This window comes from Emydura macquarii, unplaced genomic scaffold (genome assembly GCF_026122565.2).
Source record: "Emydura macquarii macquarii isolate MOO-44397 ecotype Brisbane River unplaced genomic scaffold, CSIRO-AGI_Emac_v2 contig_1043, whole genome shotgun sequence".
NCBI lineage: Eukaryota > Metazoa > Chordata > Testudines > Chelidae > Emydura > Emydura macquarii.
In genome coordinates this window covers 19,006,846-19,029,371 of record NW_027131180.1, presented here as the reverse complement: position 1 = coordinate 19,029,371, position 22,526 = coordinate 19,006,846, and the positions used below count along the sequence as shown (strand labels likewise).

The following is a 22,526-nucleotide window of genomic DNA, read 5'->3' as shown; positions in this document are numbered from 1 at the left end:
AGCCAGAGGCAGCTGGTCATTGCTTGAAAAGTTGGATGCTCAATAACAGAAAAGGAAATATCACAACTATACAAAAAATCTGCAATTTTCAAATCTATCTTTTGTTTCCGTTCTGAGGTTGTTTTTGTTAAAAACACACTCATTTGTGGTTGATAAACCATGATACTTCCTACTCATTGTATTTTGCTGACCTGGATCTGGCTTTCTTTTGATATACTTTTGTAACCCTAGGCACCCCTGTATTCACACACTAGTGCAATATTTGTACAAAATATGCCTTGTGAGGTATATGAAAGCTAACATGTTGGTTATTAAAATCATTGTAAAATTCACGTTAACAATATATGTGAAATTATGAATTCCCTCTGTATGTTGCTAGAACATGTTTAAGACAAAGACAGCCTAGCTTAAGTATAGGTGAAAAACAGGACTGTACTAGACAAAGAAAAGTGGGTTTACTTCAATTTACAATAGCTGTAAACAAAGCAGGGATTATTTGAGCCTGAACCAAGAGACAGAGAATGAACATGGCTCCTGCACCTCACAGACTCAGGAGACCAGTTGCCCAGGTGGCCTTCCTGACTTGTAAAGCAAAGAAATCCCTTTGGGAATACAAGGAAGGAGACACTCCATATAGATCCTTCATCTTAAGGAGACAAAGAAATTAAGTGATTTGATCTCTGTGATGGTCCTGGCCACAAAGGCCAATAAAAAGCTGGAAAGGAGACTGAGTGGGAAAAACCATCTTTCACAAAGACTTTATCTTGCTATATTAAGTTTTAGATGCATTTTCACTTTTATTTGCATGTTTATTTCCATTCTACCTTCAATCCCTTCTACTTGGTATCACTTAATCCATGCTTTTCTAATAATAAACTTGTTTTACTTCCATTATAAACCCATTCAGTGCTGTATTTGAAGGGAAGGGGGTATTTATGCCAGTTAAATAAATAAGCTGTAATGTACTGACTAATACTTATCTTCTGTGAATGCAGTAGTAGGGGTTTGTGCACAGAATCGAAACATCTCTGAGGAGCTTTGAGATTGGAGTTCACTGATTGTTACCTGGTAGGCAAGGTTTGGGCCAGAAGCATCCTGAGCTGTTTACTGGTGAGGAAGACAGGCTAGCATAGCAGGGGGTTGACACAGTCTCACCAGCAAGTCTCACTCTTGCTGAGGCAGAGAGATAACAGTGGCTCGCAGCTCTATGCATCCCCAGAAATGTCCTACAATGTGGCAGTGGCAATGCAGTATTATCCGTATCTTCATCCTCAGAGTCTGATTCTAATACTTACTTTAGCTAAACGTACATCAGTAGTTCAGGTGTATGTTCTTTCCAGTGCACTTTGTAAAATGTTTCCTGTCTCCCTTCCCATTCACTTTTTTCTTTGCAATTTCTGTATCTCTGCCAACTTCCTGGCTATTTTGAGAAAGTTCATGAACGGGTCATGTGGTCCTCCACCTTGGCTCATGCTGAAATATTTTTACTTAAATCACTGTACTAGCTCAGTTCAGTTGCACAGCCAGATCAAGAGAGAGTGTACTGAACTGGACAGTTTGTCTGCAGTAAACTACAAAACTAACTAACTTCAGAATCTGAGAATTCCCTTTCTTTGTCTGTTAAACAACCATGTAATGTTCATTGCTAAACAAAGGGGAATTCCCAGATTCCAAAGTTTCAGTTTCTACTGAGGTAGCCAAGGCAATAGAATACAGCTTTAAGCTGAGGCTTTTTTTTTTTTTCATTTTAGTTCCTTTAATTAAAATTAAGCAGACCACATTACTCCAAAACTATTATCAAATTGCTAACAAATTTTTAGTATTTTCATTAGTATATGCTAATGATTTTATTTTCTCAGACTAAAACGGTATTTACTGATACCCTTACCTAAACTAGTTTTCCCAGGTAAATTTCCAATCCTGCTCATCTTTGATGCTTCATAGGAAAGAAAACAAAAACAAAACAAAAAACGCAAAATCCAGACTATATCAAGGGAAGTGGGGATAATTCCCTTCTGACCCCCTGCAGGTGACCAATTGAAGCCCTAAAGATGAAATTTTAGGAACATAAAACATGAACTGGAAAGGACCCCCTGGGGCAGTGAACCCAGGCTCTCACCACCGCAGGCAACCCCATCATACAATCCCACTCAAATTTAAATACGCTATCAGCATTTCAATTGTCAACCCAAATAAGATCGCAACTGGACACTAGGCAATTAAAAAAAAATAAGATCACTCTGTAGCGCCACCACCAGGAATCATATTAACATTCACTATGAACATACAATTAAAGTATCAACCAGTATATGTTTCTCTTCATTTTTCCAAGAAAAACAAAATCCTATAAACAGACTTCTGTACGAGTTACATTAAGAGACATTGTAGTCAATTCAGGGGCTACAAAAGCAATGTCCTTTTATCACCAAGATTTTACTGGCTGTTGTTTGGTGATCAGTACACAGACACACTATGAACAATTTGTACAATTTTTTATTCTTGTAAATTTTTCATCTCTTTAAAAACTTATTCCAGTGACTTTTCATCTTAACCTGTGTAGACAAACCATCCTTTAAAATTGGACAAGTACCAAAATCTTGAATATTGTCATATGAAATTCCGCTATACAGAAAGTTCCACCTACTCAGGGCTTGTCTACACTTACAACACTGCAGCTGCACCTGAACATGTGCAGTTATGCTGCTGTAGTGCTTAGAGAAGACACTACCTATACCTATGGGAGAGCCTCCTCCATTGGTAAAGGTACTCTGCCTCCCTGAGAGGAGGTAGCCATATTGACGGGAGAAGCCCTCCGATTGACCTAGCTCTGTTTACACTGGGAGTTCAGCTGGTATAACTGCGTCGCTCAAGGATGTGGATTTTCCAAACTATTGAGCAACATAGTTATACTGATGTAAGTTTGCAGGGTAGATCAGGGCTCAGTATTCAACACCACACTCGCTACACACCCATGAAAGGTTTCCAATCTTTCACAGCACAGTTATAAAGTTACTGAAAAAAATAAAACTTCTATTACTAAAATAACTGTCACAACTAGTACACAATTCTGAAAGGGAGATCCAACACCAGGGAGCAGTTTCATTACAGAAATAATTCTACAGATACAGTAGATACAGACAAGTAATTAAAATGTTGACATTTTCAACTTGTTCTGATTCCAAAATTTGATCTGTGTCATGCCTCATTTAAAGGGATATAAAAACTGTCCCTCATAGTCTACGGAATATTAAATGTAATCAAGATTTTAAAGCCTCTCCCTAATCTAACATTCCATTAACTTCCAGCTGCACAGAAAATAGTAGATGATTTTACCTCTTTAAAAAAGCATTTACACTTTTCTAATTATGTTTAAAAAAAAAAAAAAAAAAAAAGGAATGTGGTGGGACTCCCTCCCTTTTAAAAATGTGTTGTCTAGAACTACTAAAAAACTTGCATTTACAAAATAGTTGATAAAAATATTCCTCTGAATTGTACAAGGAAGATAGGTACTGGGACCACTAACAGACTTGGTAGAGAGATGTTACTGAGACTTGGCTTCTTTCTCTCTTGATGCATCAGACCCTGGAGCCTGAAAAATGGGAGGGGAAATAGAGAACATTTAGTATAACCTTTTCCTGAAAATCTCAATGTCTTACTTCACACTCAAGATTAAACAGTAAAAAAAAAAAAGTACGGTAATTTCAGAAAGAGTTAACAAATTAGGTATGTTTTAGAGCAAAGTTCATTACCAAATGTTTAGAACAAATGATCACTTATATTTTAAAGTTTTTACACATTTTGATTCATTATCTTAACTAGTCACTAATGGACTGGTCTCAGTCCCCTTTGATAGCATTCTACAACACAAATCAAACTTAAAGTGAAATGTAACTGGCTCACATTTTTTTAAATTTAAGGAAGTTTGCTCCTCACATGCATTCCAGAATCCTTATATCATTCCAGCTCAAGACAGACTTAAAGGTGAAGGGATATTTTTAAAAAGGAGCCCATTTCAGTAACCGCTACCAAGGCCATTTTAAGATCTTTGTAGGCCTTAGGCACACTTGCCTTCATAGGCCCCCCAACCGAAATAACTAATTTGATTTTAAGCTATTAATTTAAGCACATTAAATTGTGAGGTTTTGTGGCCCTTAGGCATGCCGCCCTGAGCAAAATGTCAAATAAAAATTGTTCAAAATTGAAACCTGCATTTAATGCATTCCCTTTTGCTAATATTGTAACCATATTCCTTAAAAGCTTAAAAATTTTTAAATCTTGTCACAGAATTAAATTTACAATGGATATATGTAATAATATAATAGTAATTTGTACCTTAGATAAATATATTTAATTTAAGAAGATATGAATTTTGATTTTATCATTTGCTTTTCAAAATTTTTGGATAAATTTTAATTTTTTTAGTTCACAAAATTTTTCGTAGGCCCTGAAAGTTTTGTAGGCCCTAGGCACTGTGCCTATTGTACCTAATGGATAATACGGCCCTGACTGCTACCCTTAAGGGTTAAAATTCTTTAACAATTAGTGAGTTTTCTCTCACGCAATAAGACGCTAAGATCCTGACGAATAGCACATCTTTAGAGAAGCAGACGTTTGAATGTTATTAAGATGCTTGACATATTCTATACTGCAGTATTTACACTGTTGCTTTAACTACTGCAAAAGACTCCTAATATGTTTTAAGACAAAGTGATCTTCATGTAACAGTTTTCTTAGACGTCTAAATTTATCTGTGCAGATATTTAATTAAACAGCCAGATGGAGTCACAGTGGCAGGGCTGCACAGCATCTAGATCAAGCCAGCATTTTGCACCTTAACTTCAAAACAACGAATTCACACAAGCTTAAGGGATAACATCTACTCCACCTAGATTGATAAAGTCATTGCATTTTTACAAGAACATTACTGCATAAATATTATCTTTAAAAGGAATATAACATCAATTGAATTTATTTAGTACAGATGAAAGATTTTAGAACAGCAGCAGAGAGTAAGATCCTGTTTATCCACAATGCCACCAGAAGACAAGGAGAGGCACATTACAAGTTTCCTTATACCATGTGCTTATATACCTAAATCTAATCAGGAATAAGTTTTTCTAGGAGCAAGAGGGTACTGTGCTCTGCATATCCATTTACAATCCCTTGTCTCTCTTCTGGGGCTACCGAAAGAGTCAATTTTTCACCAATTCATTCCACATGTTACTGATCAGCAGTAATGTCACTTTGTTTTGTCTATAACAAGGTGTTCAAATTCTGTAAAGTGAGACAAGCTACACAGACTTTTCTACACACAATTTTTGTACCAATTTACTATTTTGGTTGGGGTGAACTAGTGAAATCAATACAATCTTCCTAGCATGGGAATAGTTATACAGGTATAGCTTATTCCCTAAATTTCAAGCCTTTACTGCTATAAAGGAGTCTATAATAGTGATTATTAGTCCAATTTTAATTGGTATAAGCAGTACAATTTGGGTGTGTAGGTAATACCTTAGTTATTTTGTGTGGGATGTCTGCAAACATAGGATCCACTCTGTATTAACTCTGTTCTGCTGCTAACAAAAATTTGCACAAAGATCAAGGATAAAACATAGCCTTTATGTAATAATGTGTGGCATTCAACCAATACTCTTTCTGAACTTTGCTTGGCCATTTTCAGGTATTAATCAATGTGCATGCTCAATTATGTGCATGCTCAATTATAAGTTAGGTGTGCAATTGCAATTAGCAAGCTAATTAGAAAGTAATTATTGACCCTATTGACACTAAATCAGATTAGCACCCAACTGAAATGAATGAAGTAGTTGACGTTGCAAGCAGCCTGAAAATAGTTCTAAAAAGTCTTCTTTTGAATTTACATCAATTATCCTTCTACAGTATTTCTTTGCAAGCATGAAGGCTAGAAACCATCAGAGATTTTGAGATCAGTCAGAGGACAAAGCCACTAAGGCTGGTCAAAAATTTTCCATCAGCTATTTTGAAAAAAAAAATTGGGCTTTAATCTAATGGAATTTTTTGAGATATTTCTTGCTTTCTGCAGAAAACTGTTTTTGCTGAAAGATTTTGGTCAAAAACCAGTTGTAGCACTTCATGGGAGTTGTAGTTCTCTTTGTTTTCTCTAAGTTTTCTCTTGCTCTCCTCCATGGGCTGGAATCCCCAAGTACACATCTCCCATAATGCACCCCAGTCTCTTCTTTGGGTAAGGGGCTGTGCAACATGAAATTCCTAGCTATCATGCATTACGGGAGATGCACTCCAGCTGGGATCACAGCCAAAGAGAAGGGGGACATGAGGAGCACCTACAACTCCCACGAGGCACCATAACCATATTTGGCTGAAATCTGTTCATTTCAAGTTTTTATCAAAAGCTATTTTAAAGTTATAAAAATTAAAGTGTCTCATTTTTTCAGAGGAAAAAATTCCAATGAATTTTCATACCAAGTCTAATAGCTACATATCTTCCATTTAAGTTAATAGAAGATGCATGGCTAAATCCCCCAGGCTGCTATGAAAATCTCAGCAACATACATTTGCATCTTGCATTCTGCAGGAACTCGCTCTGACGTAAGGGATCAAGTCTGATAGATGTGTAGATTAACTAGTGCATTACATGAACCCTTCATAATCAAATTACAACCTTTTGTCTAGATTAAGAATAAAGCTAAAATTATACTTCTGCGCCGTTAGTCTCTCCATTTTCTGCAGGCAAGTTGTCCTTTGTCTCTTCTTGATTAGTCTCCTCAATCTGTTTTCCTTTTGGTCCTTTTTTCCCCTTTGATTGAGCTTTCCTGTCCTCAGATTTATCCTACAATAAAATGAATGTAAGAATTTAGATAACCTTTTAAAACAAGATGGTTATTAATTCTCAATATTACAAAAAGTCAAGGAGATTCCATATAACAAATTCTCTCCATTCCAGAAATAAGGATAGTCAAACTGGGATCAGAAACTAAAATACTTATAAAAAGATCAGTAGTGGTTTCTCACACTTAATAACCACCCCATAGCTACTATACAATTTGGAATGAGTGACAACTGAGTGTTTGAGAGGTCTAACACTAAGGAAAATATATTTTGGAAAACAGAATTGAAGTGTGTTGGCAGAATTGTGCAGGGAAATTTGTAAAGTCCATGACTTGATTGCGCTAATATTGTAACAAATAAAAATGCAAGCCCTTCTATATCATAAGCACCAAAGACATCAAGCTTTTATCCTCTTTTTATAATTTGATGGAAGAATTTTAATAATGCAGTAAAATATTTTCAAGAGCACATTCAACAGTCAGCTGAAATAGATTTTATATTTTTGCCCAAACTAGTATGGATAACCCAGAGATTTCTTCTGAGCCCATGAAAAATAATATTTTCCATTAAAAAAAAATCTGTACAAACTTCCTGACAAACTTTGTTTCATTTAGTTGTAGTCTAACAAATGCTTCAACTAATAACTCCATACTAATATAAAATATTTTCAAACTTTGGGTAACATAAAAGCACAATACTTTTGTCTACAACATTAATCTTTTTATTGATGCCATTAACATTGTAAGTGAACAACAGATTAAGACTTCAGTGATTGTTTTTAGACAAGAGCACTAAGGAATTCAGTGTTAGTAGTGCTGTATTAGTAAGAAAAGTGGCAAAGGAGAGGATGCAATGCCTTCACTTATCTAAAGGATAGAATTTTTAGCTATGACACTGCTATACTTCAATACCAAGTTTTATGCAATAAGAACAGGATTTATTGGATAACAATTGCCTAGAGTTTTATTATATACACAAACACTGTAAACCATAGCAGACGAGTTTCAGGATGGAATAACTATGGGAATTAACTATTTATTGGGGATATTAGCAGAACCAAAAGCACACATATTTAGCCATTCTTCACAAGATTTCCTACTTTTTCATTTAAAGTATTCAATAAGATTAAATTTATATAATCTAAAAGATTTCTGAACACCAAGTCTTCATTCATCTCTATTTCTAAAACTGACAAGAGACTAGAAAAAAAATTTGTATTTGAAGATTTATGAATCATATATAATGGGTAAAATTACAGCTGATAACACAGACAGACTCTCAGTTCATTTGCATATTGCAAAACTACTGGTTAGGACTGTCACATACAGTTGTGTACTTCACAAGTGCATTTACAGGAAACACTGTCAGAGCACTAAATTATTTCACAGCTGTGATAGCGCAGCTGTAACTTAAGAGCTATATTTTACATAGCCAAGATTAAATTCACTAGGTAATGAGATATTTTTCCTACTTCACTTATGTCTATGTATTACATTTTCTTCATGATAACCAGTTGATAAAATTTGACAAGCCATTTAGTGAACCTTGTTTAACATCACAGGACACAGATATAAATACAAAATGGTAGAGTTTGTGCAAGATTTAGGCGTCAAAGCTTAGCATTGGACAGTTTTAACTATATCAAAATAAAATATATAACTACTAACAAATGTAACCCAGTTAACATACTTCTGGGTAGTTGGAGATGTTTGGTTACAGTATTAAGAATGTAGTCCTTTCAGACAAAATCTTAAAGGTGAGGTTATCCTTATTCGCCATGGACACTTACTATCCCATGATGCTTTTCAGAAGAGCTGAGGTATGGCTCCAGTATGCTTGCCCAAATTCCTCTGACATGTCTTCAGACTGGTAGGAAGCATGTGAAACATCCCCCAGTTGCTTGAACTTCAGTACCCACAAAGTTTAGACAGTGCTTTGATATACTTTTGTAACAGATTCATTTATTGAGCATCATTAGTGTGCCGAGAGCAGTACAAAAACACTGAAGGAAACACATCCCTATGGCTTAGACCAACCAGTCTGGAAAGCATTCAAGAAATTGAGATAATTTTCAAAACTCAGAAAGTTGTAGAATTTGTTTTCATTTTAAAGATGCACTTCTTTGTAGATTTTTTATCACTTAAAGGCTCCATAGAAGAAGTTCATTTAAAGAAGGTATCTGAATGGGAAAAAGTTAGATTCATGTGGGGCAACTATTCCAAGCATAAGGGATAGCACAGCAGAAAATGTGAAAAGTGAAATTATACAAATGAAACAGACAAGCAAGCAATTTTGGTCAAAACAAAAAAAAACAACAAACCAAAAACCAAACTAGAAATGAAAGAAAGCAGAGATTGGCAGGCATGAAGTTTTGAAGAGTAATAAAGTTGAGGATAGAAAACTGCTACCGGCTACATAAACCTGTGGAAACCAACCAAGTGATTAAATCAGAAAACTGACTAGGGAAAACAGTGAAGAAAAATTTTACAGCAAAATCTGAGATGAACTAGAGAAGAGTAAAATGAAAAGCAAGAAGAAATTGGTGTGCATGAGGCAAAACTATGACCAGGGCAAGAAGAAGAGTGTTTGTATTAGAATGCTGAGGAAGAGAAGGAGTTCTGAGATCATATAAACAAAAAGGTTTTGGTGACAGTGTGGATGTGTCAGGAAAATAAAAATGCAACACAGGTTGTAAATTTGTTTGAAATAATAATAGTGGACTTATAATATTACCTTGCTTTTTATAGTGCTTTTCATTGATAGATCTCAAAGCACTTAATCATCAATAAGTGAGCAGAGACATTAAGTTAATTTTTATAATTTACATTACAGAAGCCCTTACAGGCACCCATCAGGACATGGTGTTGAATGCTGTACAAACACATAGCAAGGAGACAATCCCTAACTTGAAAAGTTTACATTTTAGGTTAATGAAAAGACATTAAAAAAACCCAACCAAAACCAGTTGCCATTTGGGGGGTGGGGGGGGCGGAGGGGGGGGGAGAGAAGAGAGAGCAGGACGAGGATGAGGTAACTAGAAGAACACACTGTCACACATTGCTTTGAGATCTCCTAAAAAAAAGCACTACTGAAAAGCCAGGTAGTATTATAATATTAGTATTAAGTAGGTTTGTCAGCTGTCCAACAGTTATCAACTGGCAGTGTTATGAGGAGTTCAGTTGGCGGTAGGAACCCCATAATACTACTCTGGGGAGACAAAGTCAATACCGAACACAGGGAGCAAAAGTAAGATTTGAAAGTCATCTGCATTTATGACATGCCAGAATAAAGGAATCCAGGACTAGAATACACAGAATGAAAGCAGAAAAAAATATCCAATCAAGAGAAAGTAGTAGTATTAAGATGCTGTCAACCAACATAATCATTCCAGTATTGTTAACTTTGTTTTAAAAGTTGAGGAGTACAAGTTCTATAATTACTCTCTAAAATGCATGTAGCTCTTGAACTTAGTTTAAGAAAGTGGCTTATAGACCTGAGAATATATCTTTAATATATAAGTATACTAATATGGTGTATATTTTATCATACTAAGTGTCATTAGTACATAAATAATGGAATGGTTACAAGTGAGTAGCTACTGTTCATCACAAACTATATTCACAACATTCTATCATGTATGTCAAAATATATTTGTGCCAAATAGTTATGTATACTAGGAGAGTTGGAAACTAGGATATATACATTTTTGCTGGAAATTCAGATGTGTGTCTGAGTTAACACTGGACTCAACACAACTTCAAAAACAGTTTTGCAATGTTTTTCCCTTCAGTTAGTAATAAAGAAATGAAATACTTTTATATGTAGTTGCCTTGATATCAAAATAATGATCAACACTACTAAAATATTCACCCCCACCCAAGCAATGCAAGTTCCCAACCACCATTAGACCATACCAAATACATACATACATACTTCCGGGGTTCTCTTCTCAGGACAGACAATTTGGTAAAAGTAGTTGTTTATGGAGCTGTGTAATCAGTGCCCACCGCTAGCTTGGTGCTCCCTGGAAGCCAGGTAAGTAAAGATCAGCTCATAAGTGAAATCTGTCCTAGACCCAGCTCGGTGTGTCACCGAAACAACATGGAGCAAGGCTGACAGGGCCAGCCTGTGCCATTCACAGGTATGCCTCGCTCACCTTTACTGCTGCTGCTGCTGCCTTTTTTGGCTTGGGCTCGGCTTTGGTGGGGGCAGGTTTCTGGAAAGAGAGGCAGGTTTAGTGCTCGCCCCTCACACGGCGCCTAGAAAGGGGCAGCCGGGGGTGTCTATACTTACAGCTGACAGGCGCGCAGACCGCCTCTTAGGCTAGAGGGGGAGAAAGAGAGAGAGACAGCGTGAGAGTCGAGTCGAGTCCGCTCCGCGCCCCGCCCCCTCCCCAGGACCCCAGCCCGGTACTTACCTCTTCCCCCGCCTCCCCTTCGGCAGCGCTCCCCTGGAACGAAACACACACAGGGAATGAACACACGGACTCGTGCGCGTGCGCAACGCCAGGGGGGGGCACCACTCGCGGGTGGGTGACGTCAAGACGCACGCACACGAGTCGCTCGCGACCCTTCTTCCCGCCGCCGCGTTTGTATTCGGAACCCCCGGGCTGGCCCCCGACTCAGACAAATCAGCGGTGGCGGGGCCGTCGCGTTTCCATGACGGCTACACCCAGAGACCATTCGCGTGACGCAGCTGCCGCCAGTCGCGAAAGAGCCCCGCGCCCGCGGTCGCTCAGCGCCGCGATGGGCCGGCGGTCCCGGCAGAAGGGGTCGCCTGGGGCGCCGATGTCCCGGGGGCCATTTGGACCCAAAGCCCCTCCCCCGGGAGCCGCGTGTCAGCCGAGACCGGCGAATCTGCGGCGCAAGAAGCCTGGGGTCGGCCCCAGACCGTGCAGCCTGCGGGGAGCGGGTCCAGCCCCGCCCCTCACCTTTCTCCTCGGCATGGCGCCGACCAATAACTTGCTGCTGCTGCCGCCGCCGCCGCAGTCGCTGCCCACGCGCAGCGAGCGTCTGCTGCTGCTCGGCCACCCCCGCCCGCCCGCCCGCTAGCTTCACTTCAGACTGATCGCCGCGTCCCACTCCCCTGCTCTCTGAGTGTCGGAGTCTCGCGCGCGCTCCCCGCCCCCATCCCAGCCGCGCCAGCGGCACCGCAACTAGATCCAGCCGGATTGGGGGAAAGGGGCGCGCCCCATTCACTGACGGCCGCGCGCGCCCATTGGGCCGAGCCCTCCCGGGCCGCGGGGCCGCTTTCGAATCACAAGCTCCTGGGGCAGGCGGGCCCTGTCACTCCCTTCAGGGGCTGAGCACCCTGCTGATTGGTCAAGGGCCTTCGCATAATGGCCACGCCTTCCAACCCCCCATGCCCTCCGCCCCTCCTCCCAGTTCTCCGCATGCGCTGCTGGAGTCGGGGCCTGACTCCCTGGGATTAGGGCTGCGTGGTGATAGACGCGCATGCGCAGTGCCCGGAAGCGGCCTGCAGACGGAGGCGTCGGGTCTGGGCTGATCGAGGCGATGGCGGCCGCGTGCGCGTTGCAGTAACGGTAGCTCGGTGACGGTGTCGGCTGCGACGGGGCGGGCGGGTGATGGCGGAGAGCGGCGCGTGGCTGCTCGTGCTGAGCTCGGTGTTTCTGTGCAACCTCCTCAAAATCCTCCTGCCCACCTGCGCCTCCATCGTAAGTGACGTCAGCGCGCCGGCCGGGCTCCCTCCTTAGCAACCGTCAGCGGCCCCGCTAGCAACGGTCAGGGCCCGACCCGACCCCACCCCGCCCTACGTTCCCGGCGGGCGGCTGGGATGGATCCCACAGGCCCATGTGTAGCACGGGCCCGGCCGCTCGGACAGCGGCGTGTGTCCGTCTCCTCCGGCGGGGCGGCCCGGCCGGGGCACTGGCGCAGGCAGCTGAGCTGCGGTCTCCCGATCCTAGGCGGGTGCCCGAGTCCCGGCGCCAGCTGCCAGGCGCGCTGGGGACTGGCCGGCACCGGCCCGGCCCTGCGCCGCTGTCGCGCACGGAGCTCGGCCCCATCCAGGCCGTCCTGGCTTGTCCCAGGCGGCCCCTTTCCGCTCGCTGCCGTGGGGCTGAGTCCTAGAGACTCGCTCGTCTCCGCTCCGGCCCCGCTGCCCCTTTCCTGCCTGTGAAGTGGTTTCAGATTCATCAGACCTGGTACCGAGTTGGCTCAAGGATGGTGTAAAGCGCCTTGTACCTCCCCCTGTTTTCTGCGCCCTGAGCCCAGGCCATTGCGGCCGCTGCCAAGCTTTGCGCTGGGAAATTGTGGCTGGACCCCTTGTTCCAAGGCCCCTGTCCCGGTGGTAGGTGCTCTCCAAAAAAGGCCGCTGCAGGAAAAGCCCCGCATCACAGCTCCACCCCAGGCTGAGTTAAGGGCTTCTTGCTTTATCAATTGCCAGTAGTGAGTGAGTGAGTGCCCAGCAGAGAGTTGATTTAGCGTCCCCAAAGCCACGTCCCAGAAAAACCTACTGACCAGCCTCAACCGTTCCAGGGTGGCTCCCACCGAAAGGCCTTAGATGTTACATCACTGTCTTGTGTCCAGCCTTAGATTGTATCTCCCGCCCCCAACAACCTCATCTATAAAATGACCTAAAGAGAACATGTTACCTAACCTTCTCCATGTGCCTAATACTCCATGTAGCTGTAGTTCTCCTACATTGAAATCTGCCAGTAAGTGAAGCATGGTGTCTTCTGACTACCAGGAAGGGGGAAACTAGTTGTCCAGCACATTGGTGGGCACTACCACAAATAGGTAATGAATCACAAATATTACATAGCTAATTCTAAAATGTAATAGCCCATTATACCAGAAATATTTTGCACTTGTAGAGGATGTCAACACAATTTACAAACATTAAGACCATCCCTGTGAAGTAGCTATTCAGCATTGTCATTTTAATAAAAGTCATAAAAGTTCTATTTTATAAAAAATAATTCAGAAATGTTTAGAAACTCTAGAGAATAAATCCATATAAATCAACATTTCAGATTGTGGATTCTCATTTTAATTTAGGCAGAGAGATTGTTTGTTTGTTTTGCTTTCCAGAATTTTTTTTCTTCCCGATCCCATCTTTACGGTATATCTCACAGTAATTGATTAAGTAATGGAACACTTATATATAATTTGTTGATTGTTCTAAGATAATTTAAGTAAAAAACTCACAGGATCAATGTTGTCATTATTAACTGCACCTCTGTTTTCTTTTTTGGTGTCTGAGTAACCCAGCCTTTGAAGTGTTAATCTTTTTGTCCTTACCTGTTTTGGGATGGAATCAAGCAATTCTGCCTTTAGATAGGGAACCACGTATGCTACTCCATGTGTATCAGTCCCATATTACTGAAGGTTGACTGGTCTTGGGGCATTTTACAGAAGCCTCAGATGTTACATCATTGTCTTGTGTCCAGCCACGTCTTCTCCTTTTCCTCCTGGGTTCATTACCAAAGTCAATAAATGCAAGGTAATGCACATTGGAGAGGAAAATTTGAACTATTTATAATTAACTTTCACCTTACAAGTTTCTATATCAGCTCAGGAAAGTGATTGAGGCTTTATAGTAGACAGCTCAATGCGCCTCTTGCAGTTGTCTCCTCCCAAAAAAGCTAACAAGACGTTAGGATAAATGTTATATAAATCAATGGTGCACCTCCTCTGAAGCAGTGCAGCACAATTCATCCCGTATTAAAAATAATATGCAGAAATTGAGTTCAGAGGAGGACAAAGAAAATGATTAAGAGCATGGAGAAACTCTGAGAGTTTGAAAAGATGGGGATTGCTTAGAAGATGATACAAGTTTATAAAATAACGATCAATATAGAAAAAGATTTGGAACGCCTGTTCTTCCTGTTTAATAATACCAAACGAACACAGTCCATGAAATTAAAGGTTGGCAAATTAAAACTGGTAAAAGGAAATATTTTTTCACACAATATGCAATTAAAGCTTGAAACTAACTCATTGCCACAAGAAGTTACTGAGATCAAGAATTTAGCAAGATTCAAAGGACATTTATATAGATAGCAAGGATATCAGAATTATAATACTTAAAGCTAACAAAAATTTTGGAAGGGATATTAAATGTCATCCCTCAGGGTTTAAGTGAATCTTTGACTACTAGAGAACAGGATGAGCTGTAATGGGAGAGGCAGGTAGTTTATCCCACATCTGCCTAGCCGCTGCAGAATACAGGATCCTAGATTAGGTGGACTCAGATCTGATCCCGTATTGCAATTCCTGTGTTCCTAAGCATTCAAACTAATCAGTCTTGCAGCCTCGAGGAAGGATTTATCAGGCCTGGTCTGAAAAATCCACATCCCTGAACTGATGCAGTTAAACTGACCTAAACCCTGGTGTAGACAGTGCTAGATTGAAGGGAGAATTCTCCCATCTATCTAGCTACCGCCATTCGGGGAGATGGATTACTTATGCTAACAGGAGAACCCCTGCTGTCAGGGTAGATAGCATCTTCACTGAAGCACTGCAGCGGCACAAGTGTGCTGCTGCAACATTTTAAGTGTAAACGAGCCCTTAGTATCTGGCCCTTAATACTAGAACTCCGTTTCACAGCTTAGCAAAGAGACAGAATTTGTTGACATTGAGGATATCCTGCAAAGTCTATATATTGAATTGAGATTTTTCTGTGGTGTGGGAGTAAAGGTGATGAGTTTGTTCTGTGAGGTTGTTGAGTCCTTTAGTTGGTATGATGGTATTCTGTGGTATAATTTTTAAACTGTACAAATATATAGAAAGTTTGGTAATAGCTCTTTATATGTTTCAGAAAATAAATATAATCTGAATTCTAACTAAATAGCTGATTGATTTCCTTTTCTTTTTAGATATCCAGGTTGCTACAGAAGGATGCAGAACAGGAGTCCCAAATGAGAGCTGAAATTCAGAACATGAAACAAGAACTCTCAACCATTAGTATGATGGATGAGTTTGCTAGATATGCCCGACTGGAAAGAAAGATTAACAAAATGACTGACAAGCTTAAAACTCACGGTAGAGTGCAATATTTACCACTTGTTCAGTTCACCTGAAAACACTTCTTTTTCCAAATATGTGTTTTTATTTTGACCGTATTTGCCCATATTTGTAGAGCCTTTCACTTTTTTCTTCATCTGCCTTCAGTGCTCCCTCTCCTTTTTTTGTTTAATAAAGCTTTTGGCTGCTGGGCCACCATATTTAAAGATATATTGTTTTTGGTAGTTTTCCTTACATCTGACAAGAAAGACTGTTTTCTCAATTTGAGTTTCAACTGCTATGGTGCTTCAGAGTAATGTAACATTTGGCTGTCTAACCTGTACTTGGACAAGTCACACTAAAATGATTTTTCAGTTTGAATGAGATTCAGCTGGGGAAGAAAGTATTCTTGACAACATTCCCATGAGCCTGAATGGTTTTAAAAAAAGCATTGATAGAATGCCTACTGTGATAGTCTCTGAGTGATAAAGAGATTGCACTATCCCTATAGAATAGAATAGTCTTGTTTGTGTTTAGTCCAAAAGAAGTTTTCATAGATCAGCAGCCATAGAGATTCCTTTTGGTGGGGGATAGAACCCTTGGTTACACATGACATTTCTTTGTCTATTTCAAACATTTCCCAGGATAACTTTGGTTAAGGAAGTAGGTAGGTACCTTACTTGCAGAGGGATATTCTGTAGCATACACTGATATTTTGGGTAATGAAAAGAATGCCTATGCTAAAAGCCCTGCACAGATACACAAATGTGGATCCACATCCGCCCAGTCATCTTACTGCCGACTCGCCATCTGCAGTGTAGTTATCTGCACCTGCATGCACCCGCAGCTCTGGGGCCTCCTCAGGGAGCTGCCCAACAGCTGTTCGGCAGCAGGCAGGGGAGCCCCATAGAACAGCTGATTGATTGGCAGCCTGCAGGACAGGCCCCCTCCCCCAAGAGCTGTTCTGCAGGGGCTCTCTGGCCACTGATCTGGCTGGTAGGGGAGCCCGGTGGAACAGCTGATCAGCGGCCAGCCCCCGCCCCGGGATCTCAAAGGCAGGGAAGCAGCCTCAAAGGCTATGAGCTGCAAAGAGCTGCTTCCCCACCTTTGAGATCCACATCCGATCCACCATCTGTGAAAAAATGATCTGTGGATATCCGCATCATCCGTGGATATCCGCTTTATATCCGCGGATTTGCAGGGTTCTGCCATGCTTTCTAATACTAAATTGCTAGTGACAGCACATAAGCAGGAGTATAAACCTTGAGCAGAATATTTTCATTTGTAAAGTGAAATATTAATAATTTACCAGTTTGAGGTAAGCATTTTGATTGTTATATAAATAATATAGATAGGAATATTTCTTTTCTTTTCACAGTAAAAGCACGAACTGCTCAATTAGCGAAAATAAAGTGGGTGATAAATATTGTATTCTACATTTTACAAGTAAGTAAACACTTTTATGATGGAATATAGATTACTAAAACAAATACTTACAGTGATGTATTACCATTCTGCAGCTATTGGCTAGTATTTAGACATGCATTTGACATTCTGATTATAGCATGACAAACCATCTCATGCATAAAGCACTTATTTCCAGGGAAGGAAGATATTGCTGAGACGGGGTGGTATTTGTGAGGAGAAAGGATTTTTGAGCTTGATTTAATGTTTGGTCTGCTATTTTCTGGCTTTGGTGGGAGAGGAGGCTTCTTGCATTATCTTTTACATCATTGCTGTTGTTTATGTCAGAGGCAGCTGGAGTTCAGGATAGATGCTATCTATCTTCGTAGGCTGGGCTTGTTTCCTTGCCTATGACTAAGGTTGCTTTACATTTACAGTTATAAGACCCTGTTTTCAGTTGCTTATAACATTGACAGACTTCAACCGTTTGGACTGAAATTTTCCTTGAACGACAGCTTAGACTCATTTCTTAAATAGTTCATATGTCTTGTCAATTCATTCCTTAGTCTTTCTGCTAAGACTATCAATAAAGGTGACCATTCAAGCCTATGCTGAGGGTTTTTTCCTTCTGGTGATGTGGATGCCAGTCTAGTTCATAGCAGACTATAACAATCAACTCAGTTTATGCTGGTTTAAAAAAAAAAGAAAGCCATCAGATTGTAACTGCTTTTGATTGTTTATCTGGGCTAGAATTGACCCAGCAACTATGGGTAAAAAGCACCATTTTTCTATGAGCCATCCAGTCTCCCAAGAGACTGTATTTTGATGTTGACATTTTAATAATGTGTGTAGTTAATATGATGTAAGTAGCATCCAGATTGTAACAACTTTCTGTAATTTTATGGGCCGAATCTTACATTTTTAAGTTTAACTGCACTTCTTAATTATTCATAATTTAATTTACTGCCACAAAATAGAAATTTGAACATACTTTTCGTATATTATTCTCCTGGCTAATGAGAATTTCCATTCCAGGCTGCCTTGATGATCTCACTAATTTGGAAGTATTATTCTGAGCCAGTTACTGTGCTTCCAAGCAAATGGCTAGCCCCACTGGAGCGCTTAGTGGCCTTTCCTACAGGAGTGGCAGGTAAGATTGTATATAAGTAATATACATTTCTTTTCTCTCCAAGTGTATGTGGATGCCAAGAATGTAACAAAAAAGGTCACATGCAGGTTAAAAGTGCTTTCGTTACCTACCTAATAACGAAGAGAATTTTAAAATACAGTCTTTATTGATCAGGCTTCTGAGCCCTACTGCAATTTTAATATTAAATAACTTAAGGAATGGAAGCTTCTTTCACCTTATGGGAAATTTGGAAAAAGTGATCAGAGAAGAAACAGCCATTTCCCAACTTCCTTTGCTGAAGGGAAACATGATTAGACTGCATGGGGGCCTGTAGAAGGAAATGCATTGTAGTGTTTCCCGTCTTGGTTTTCATTTTTTTACTGAAGTAAGTTTAAGCAATTCCTGAAGCCTTCCTGGATGTCTAGGCTCTTCTGCAAACCTCGTTCACCATATTTCAATTTGGGATATTCCTTTCTGGGTTGTTGACCAGTATTAGCAGACTATCTAAACCCTGCATTTGCTTCTATGAGAAACTGTATGTTTCTTTTAAAACTAAAAAGATGTTGAAAAAAATTTATGTAAGGAAAATAAATTAGGGATCAGTTTTAAACTAATAAAAGCCAAAACCTCATATTAGGTTAGAGTATTCATGTACAGGTCATATATAAAGTGATTTGAAATTAAGAAAAAATAATGCTTTAGGGCCCACTCCTGCTTCCATTGAAGTCAATGGGAGCTTTACATTGACTTTGAAGGATTTGGTGTTTAGTGAGAGACCTTGGCAAGGTGTTGTTAAACAGACAGTTTAAAAGGTGACAAGCCTAAACTTTTGTCTACCTTAAAAATACTGTATCTTTCCATGTTGTCTTCCTGATCTTTGAAAATCTATCCTCTCCAAAAAAGAGCTTCAACAGAGGTAAAAAAAAAATTGCAACTTTTTTGCAGCACAACTTAACAGTAAATTAAAGATGCAGGGTTTCTCTGAGGTCTTAGATCCATGTTTCTGCTGGAGACCATGACTGCTGAATATTGGCAAGCTGAGCAGATAGGCAGAGTACAAGGACAATTTAACTATAATATATATATATATATATAAAACACATGTGATAGGTTTTATTTTAAGCCTGTATGTGCCAATGGTGTCCTCTTCAAAGGATTCCAAATGATGTTGCTATTTTTGTAACATTTAATAGCTTTCTTAAGAATGGTCCCTATTCACCATGATTACTAGCCAACAAAGGACTGTGGTGCTGGGAAGAATTAGTCCTTGAAAGGCATTTACTTAACAACACATAAAGCTTTGAACAGTTCTGTCCTCTTCTCTATGTCTCATCCTCTTCTTTTGTCTTAGTTGATAATCATGAGGGAAGGCTATTGCTCTTGAAAATGCTTCTAAAGTATGCTGCTGCCAGTACAGCAACATTTAAAATCATTGAAAAGAACGTTTGTCCACCTCTGCACAAGGAAATTATGTTCATTTTTAAAACATGATACTGAATTGACATAGTATAAAAATGCAGAAACTTAACAAAAAGAGATGCTAAACTACATAATGAACAAAAAGTTCACCCATAATCGTTCCCTTTGTGTTTTATTTTGCTTTGCCAGCCAAAAGTAGATCATGGGATGTGATTGGTCAGTGTCAAGAAGCATTTAATGCTGTTGTGAGATGCCAAGAAAATCCAACTTTTGGTTAAAAAATGACAGTTCTACTTTTAATTTGTATGCAGCTGGACATTCACTTGGAAACAATACTTTTCAGTTTTGAAATACTGAGTTTATAAAAAGCATTCTATTTTCCTTATTGTTTTATATGCCACTTTACTGTTGCTGAATTTCCTGGTGTACTTCAGTCAGGACACACTGTATTATGCCAACATAACTGTTACATGTCAACACTGTTGGTTTTAGTGGGAAGTCCATTTAAAATAGTAGCCCAAGTGTATCAGGAGGGAGGGTCCACTAGTGACTGAATTAATAATTTTTTCCCAGGTATAGATATTCAAAACATCACTTTAAGAAAATAGAGTGTTTTCAAGAAACATTCTTTTTACCTATCTTGAATTTTTTAAATTTAAAAGGAAGGTTGTATTGTGGCACTCCCTTTCTACTTTACCTTTGTCTTCAGCAGCAAAGTTATAGATCTGTAATTATCTATAAATACTTTTTCCCTTGATTACTTAAAATTTTCATTTTTGAAACTTCCTAAATTACATACCAGAGTTAGAGGTCTGTGTTTCAAGGTTACCGATACAATGATGTACATCATGCATTTCTGTCTCTCCTCAGGTGGCGTTGGAATTACATGCTGGCTTGTGGTCTGCAACAAAGTTGTGGCCATTATGCTTCACCCTTTCAGCTAAGAAGGACTCCCAGAACTCTGAACTGCATTTCCATTATCACAGTTAGAAAGTGGAGTCCTGAAGTCTTTTACAAAAGACAAAATACAGAGCTTTCACTAAGTATGTTTATTTGTAGTGTATAAAGGGGGAAAACCCTTTACATCTAAGGAAGCAATTGTTGTATACAATGTAATAATTAAGCATGAATTAATTTTCATCTTTTATTTCAGTTGAATATTTATCAGTAATCTTTGTTGGTCATTTCTTCTTCCCTTGACTAATCCCTGAAATTCTAAGTCAACTTTTAAAGACTATCATTACTTTTGATAAAGTCTCGTTGTTGTTGGCTAGTGTATACACTGGTTAACTGCAGAAATAAGAGTTTGCCATTACAGTTTCACTGGGAATTGGCTGCAGTGTGGGATTAACTATGGATTTTTAAAATGAGCTACAAAGTGGATAGGGTTTCTTGTGGGGCTTTACTGTCACTTTGGGGGAATTATGGAGACTTTCACCCTTTTTTTTTTTATATTTTCTTTTGGTGGAATAGGGACGTAGATTTACTGCTTCTTTTAATTTAGAATGTTATTTCCTGACTTAGCCTGAGAATGCTGAAGTCTGCAAGGTAGTCTTAGAAGATGCACCGTTAATTTAATTGAAGTCTAAAATTGTCCCCTGGCCCTCTCTCCACTGCCAAATATGTGGTGCTGGCTACTTGTTCCTATCTGCTCCAAAAATCCACTGGAGACCTACTTGCTTGAACCCATTCTACCTCCTGTCCCAAATGGCTCTTCCTACCCCTGGACCTGATTCTGCTTCTCAAATATTTCTCTTCCCCAAACTTTTGATGGAACATCACTGCAGCCAGGCTCTGGTCCTGAATTCTCCTTTCATTCCCTTTTTTCTGTCTTGGCCCAGAACGGGGGAGAAAAACTACAGTCTAAAAGACATGCCAGAGCATGGCCCCAACTTGTATTGGGAAGGAAAGATGTGGTCAGTCTCCTTGTTTCATGGTTCAGAGGAAGAAGCAGGAAATGTTTAAACTTCACAAGGAAGAGCAACCACTAATATTTCAAAATATCAATAATGCGATCTTCCGGGATAGCCTAAGACAGTCTGCAACATAAAGTAAGTCAGGGACTCAGATTTCTAAAGTAATAGAAACTCGTGAAGAAAATGGTAATAAGCAGAGAAAAAATTATTTTTTTGGAGTGAATTCTCTTCCCCCATTGGTAAGCTAGAGTAAACAGGCTTTATATATATGGTCCTGTGGAATAAGGGAGGGCAGAATTTGCCCCTACTATCCTGCAAAATAGTGATAAAACTATTTTGTGACTGCTGAGCTACACTGTCTGCTGCCCATGTCATTCCTTTCATGAAAGGCCAATGGATTTGCAGTCACTGATCCACAAACCCTGCATGCCTCCAGAGTGGCATGGAAAAAGTTCATGTGGAAGAGGACATGTAACACCCCTGTATCGGTTCCATGAACCCTGGCTCAACAGATTGTCCTGTGCAACAGACCTGCATCTGTTATGCTACATTCAGATCTTTCATAGTCCTGGGGGGAGGGGGATGTGCCAAACTCTCATCCACCAACCCTCCCTCTCACTGAACACTGTTTAGGAATGAATTCTTAAGGTCACAATAGGGTTCTGTGTGTGTACATAAAGTGTTTTTCTTTGTGAATTTAACTTGTTTTTATGTTAGTTATATTGAGCCAGTATTAATAGTTATGCATAAAATATGCAGCACCAAGAAAAAAATATAGGAATTGAAAATCTTTGCGCAGTGGTTTTTTGATTTGTTAAATAAGTTTGTTCATGCCATATTTATTTTAATTAAAACTTTTGAAAAGATTGA

The 22,526-nt window shown here is 39.8% G+C and overlaps 2 protein-coding genes across 2 annotated transcripts; one reads left to right on the top strand and one right to left on the bottom strand.

Annotated features, from left to right (window-relative positions):
• Positions 1-3,377: 3,377 nt before the first annotated feature.
• HMGN1 (high mobility group nucleosome binding domain 1) lies at positions 3,378-11,863 on the bottom strand. Its single transcript, XM_067545235.1, has 6 exons — positions 11,756-11,863; positions 11,243-11,275; positions 11,119-11,148; positions 10,982-11,041; positions 6,695-6,826; positions 3,378-3,589 (listed from the first exon to the last, which is right to left on the bottom strand). The coding sequence occupies exons 1-6, from the start codon at positions 11,768-11,770 to the stop codon at positions 3,542-3,544; spliced, it is 318 nt and encodes a 105-aa protein (XP_067401336.1). The 5' UTR covers positions 11,771-11,863; the 3' UTR covers positions 3,378-3,541.
• A 7-nt stretch (positions 11,864-11,870) lies between these two features.
• GET1 (guided entry of tail-anchored proteins factor 1) lies at positions 11,871-22,526 on the top strand. Its single transcript, XM_067545234.1, has 5 exons — positions 11,871-12,499; positions 15,662-15,827; positions 17,167-17,234; positions 18,228-18,342; positions 20,611-22,526. Exons 1-5 carry the CDS (start codon positions 12,410-12,412, stop codon positions 20,682-20,684), a joined length of 513 nt encoding a protein of 170 aa, XP_067401335.1. The 5' UTR covers positions 11,871-12,409; the 3' UTR covers positions 20,685-22,526.

Bases quoted from the DNA above. Each gene is read 5' to 3' on its own strand.
- HMGN1 (XM_067545235.1), bottom strand. The intron at 11,042-11,118 runs GTAAGTATAGAC...CTCTCTTTCCAG, and splicing joins GGTCTGCGCGCCTGTCAGCT to AAACCTGCCCCCACCAAAGC. The intron at 6,827-10,981 runs GTGAGCGAGGCA...ATTTTATTGTAG, and splicing joins CAGCAGCAGCAGCAGTAAAG to GATAAATCTGAGGACAGGAA.
- GET1 (XM_067545234.1), top strand. From the start codon at position 12,410: ATGGCGGAGAGCGGCGCGTGGCTGCTCGTGCTGAGCTCGGTGTTTCTG. The intron at 12,500-15,661 runs GTAAGTGACGTC...TTTTCTTTTTAG, and splicing joins TGCCCACCTGCGCCTCCATC to ATATCCAGGTTGCTACAGAA. The intron at 18,343-20,610 runs GTAAGATTGTAT...GTCTCTCCTCAG, and splicing joins CTTTCCTACAGGAGTGGCAG to GTGGCGTTGGAATTACATGC.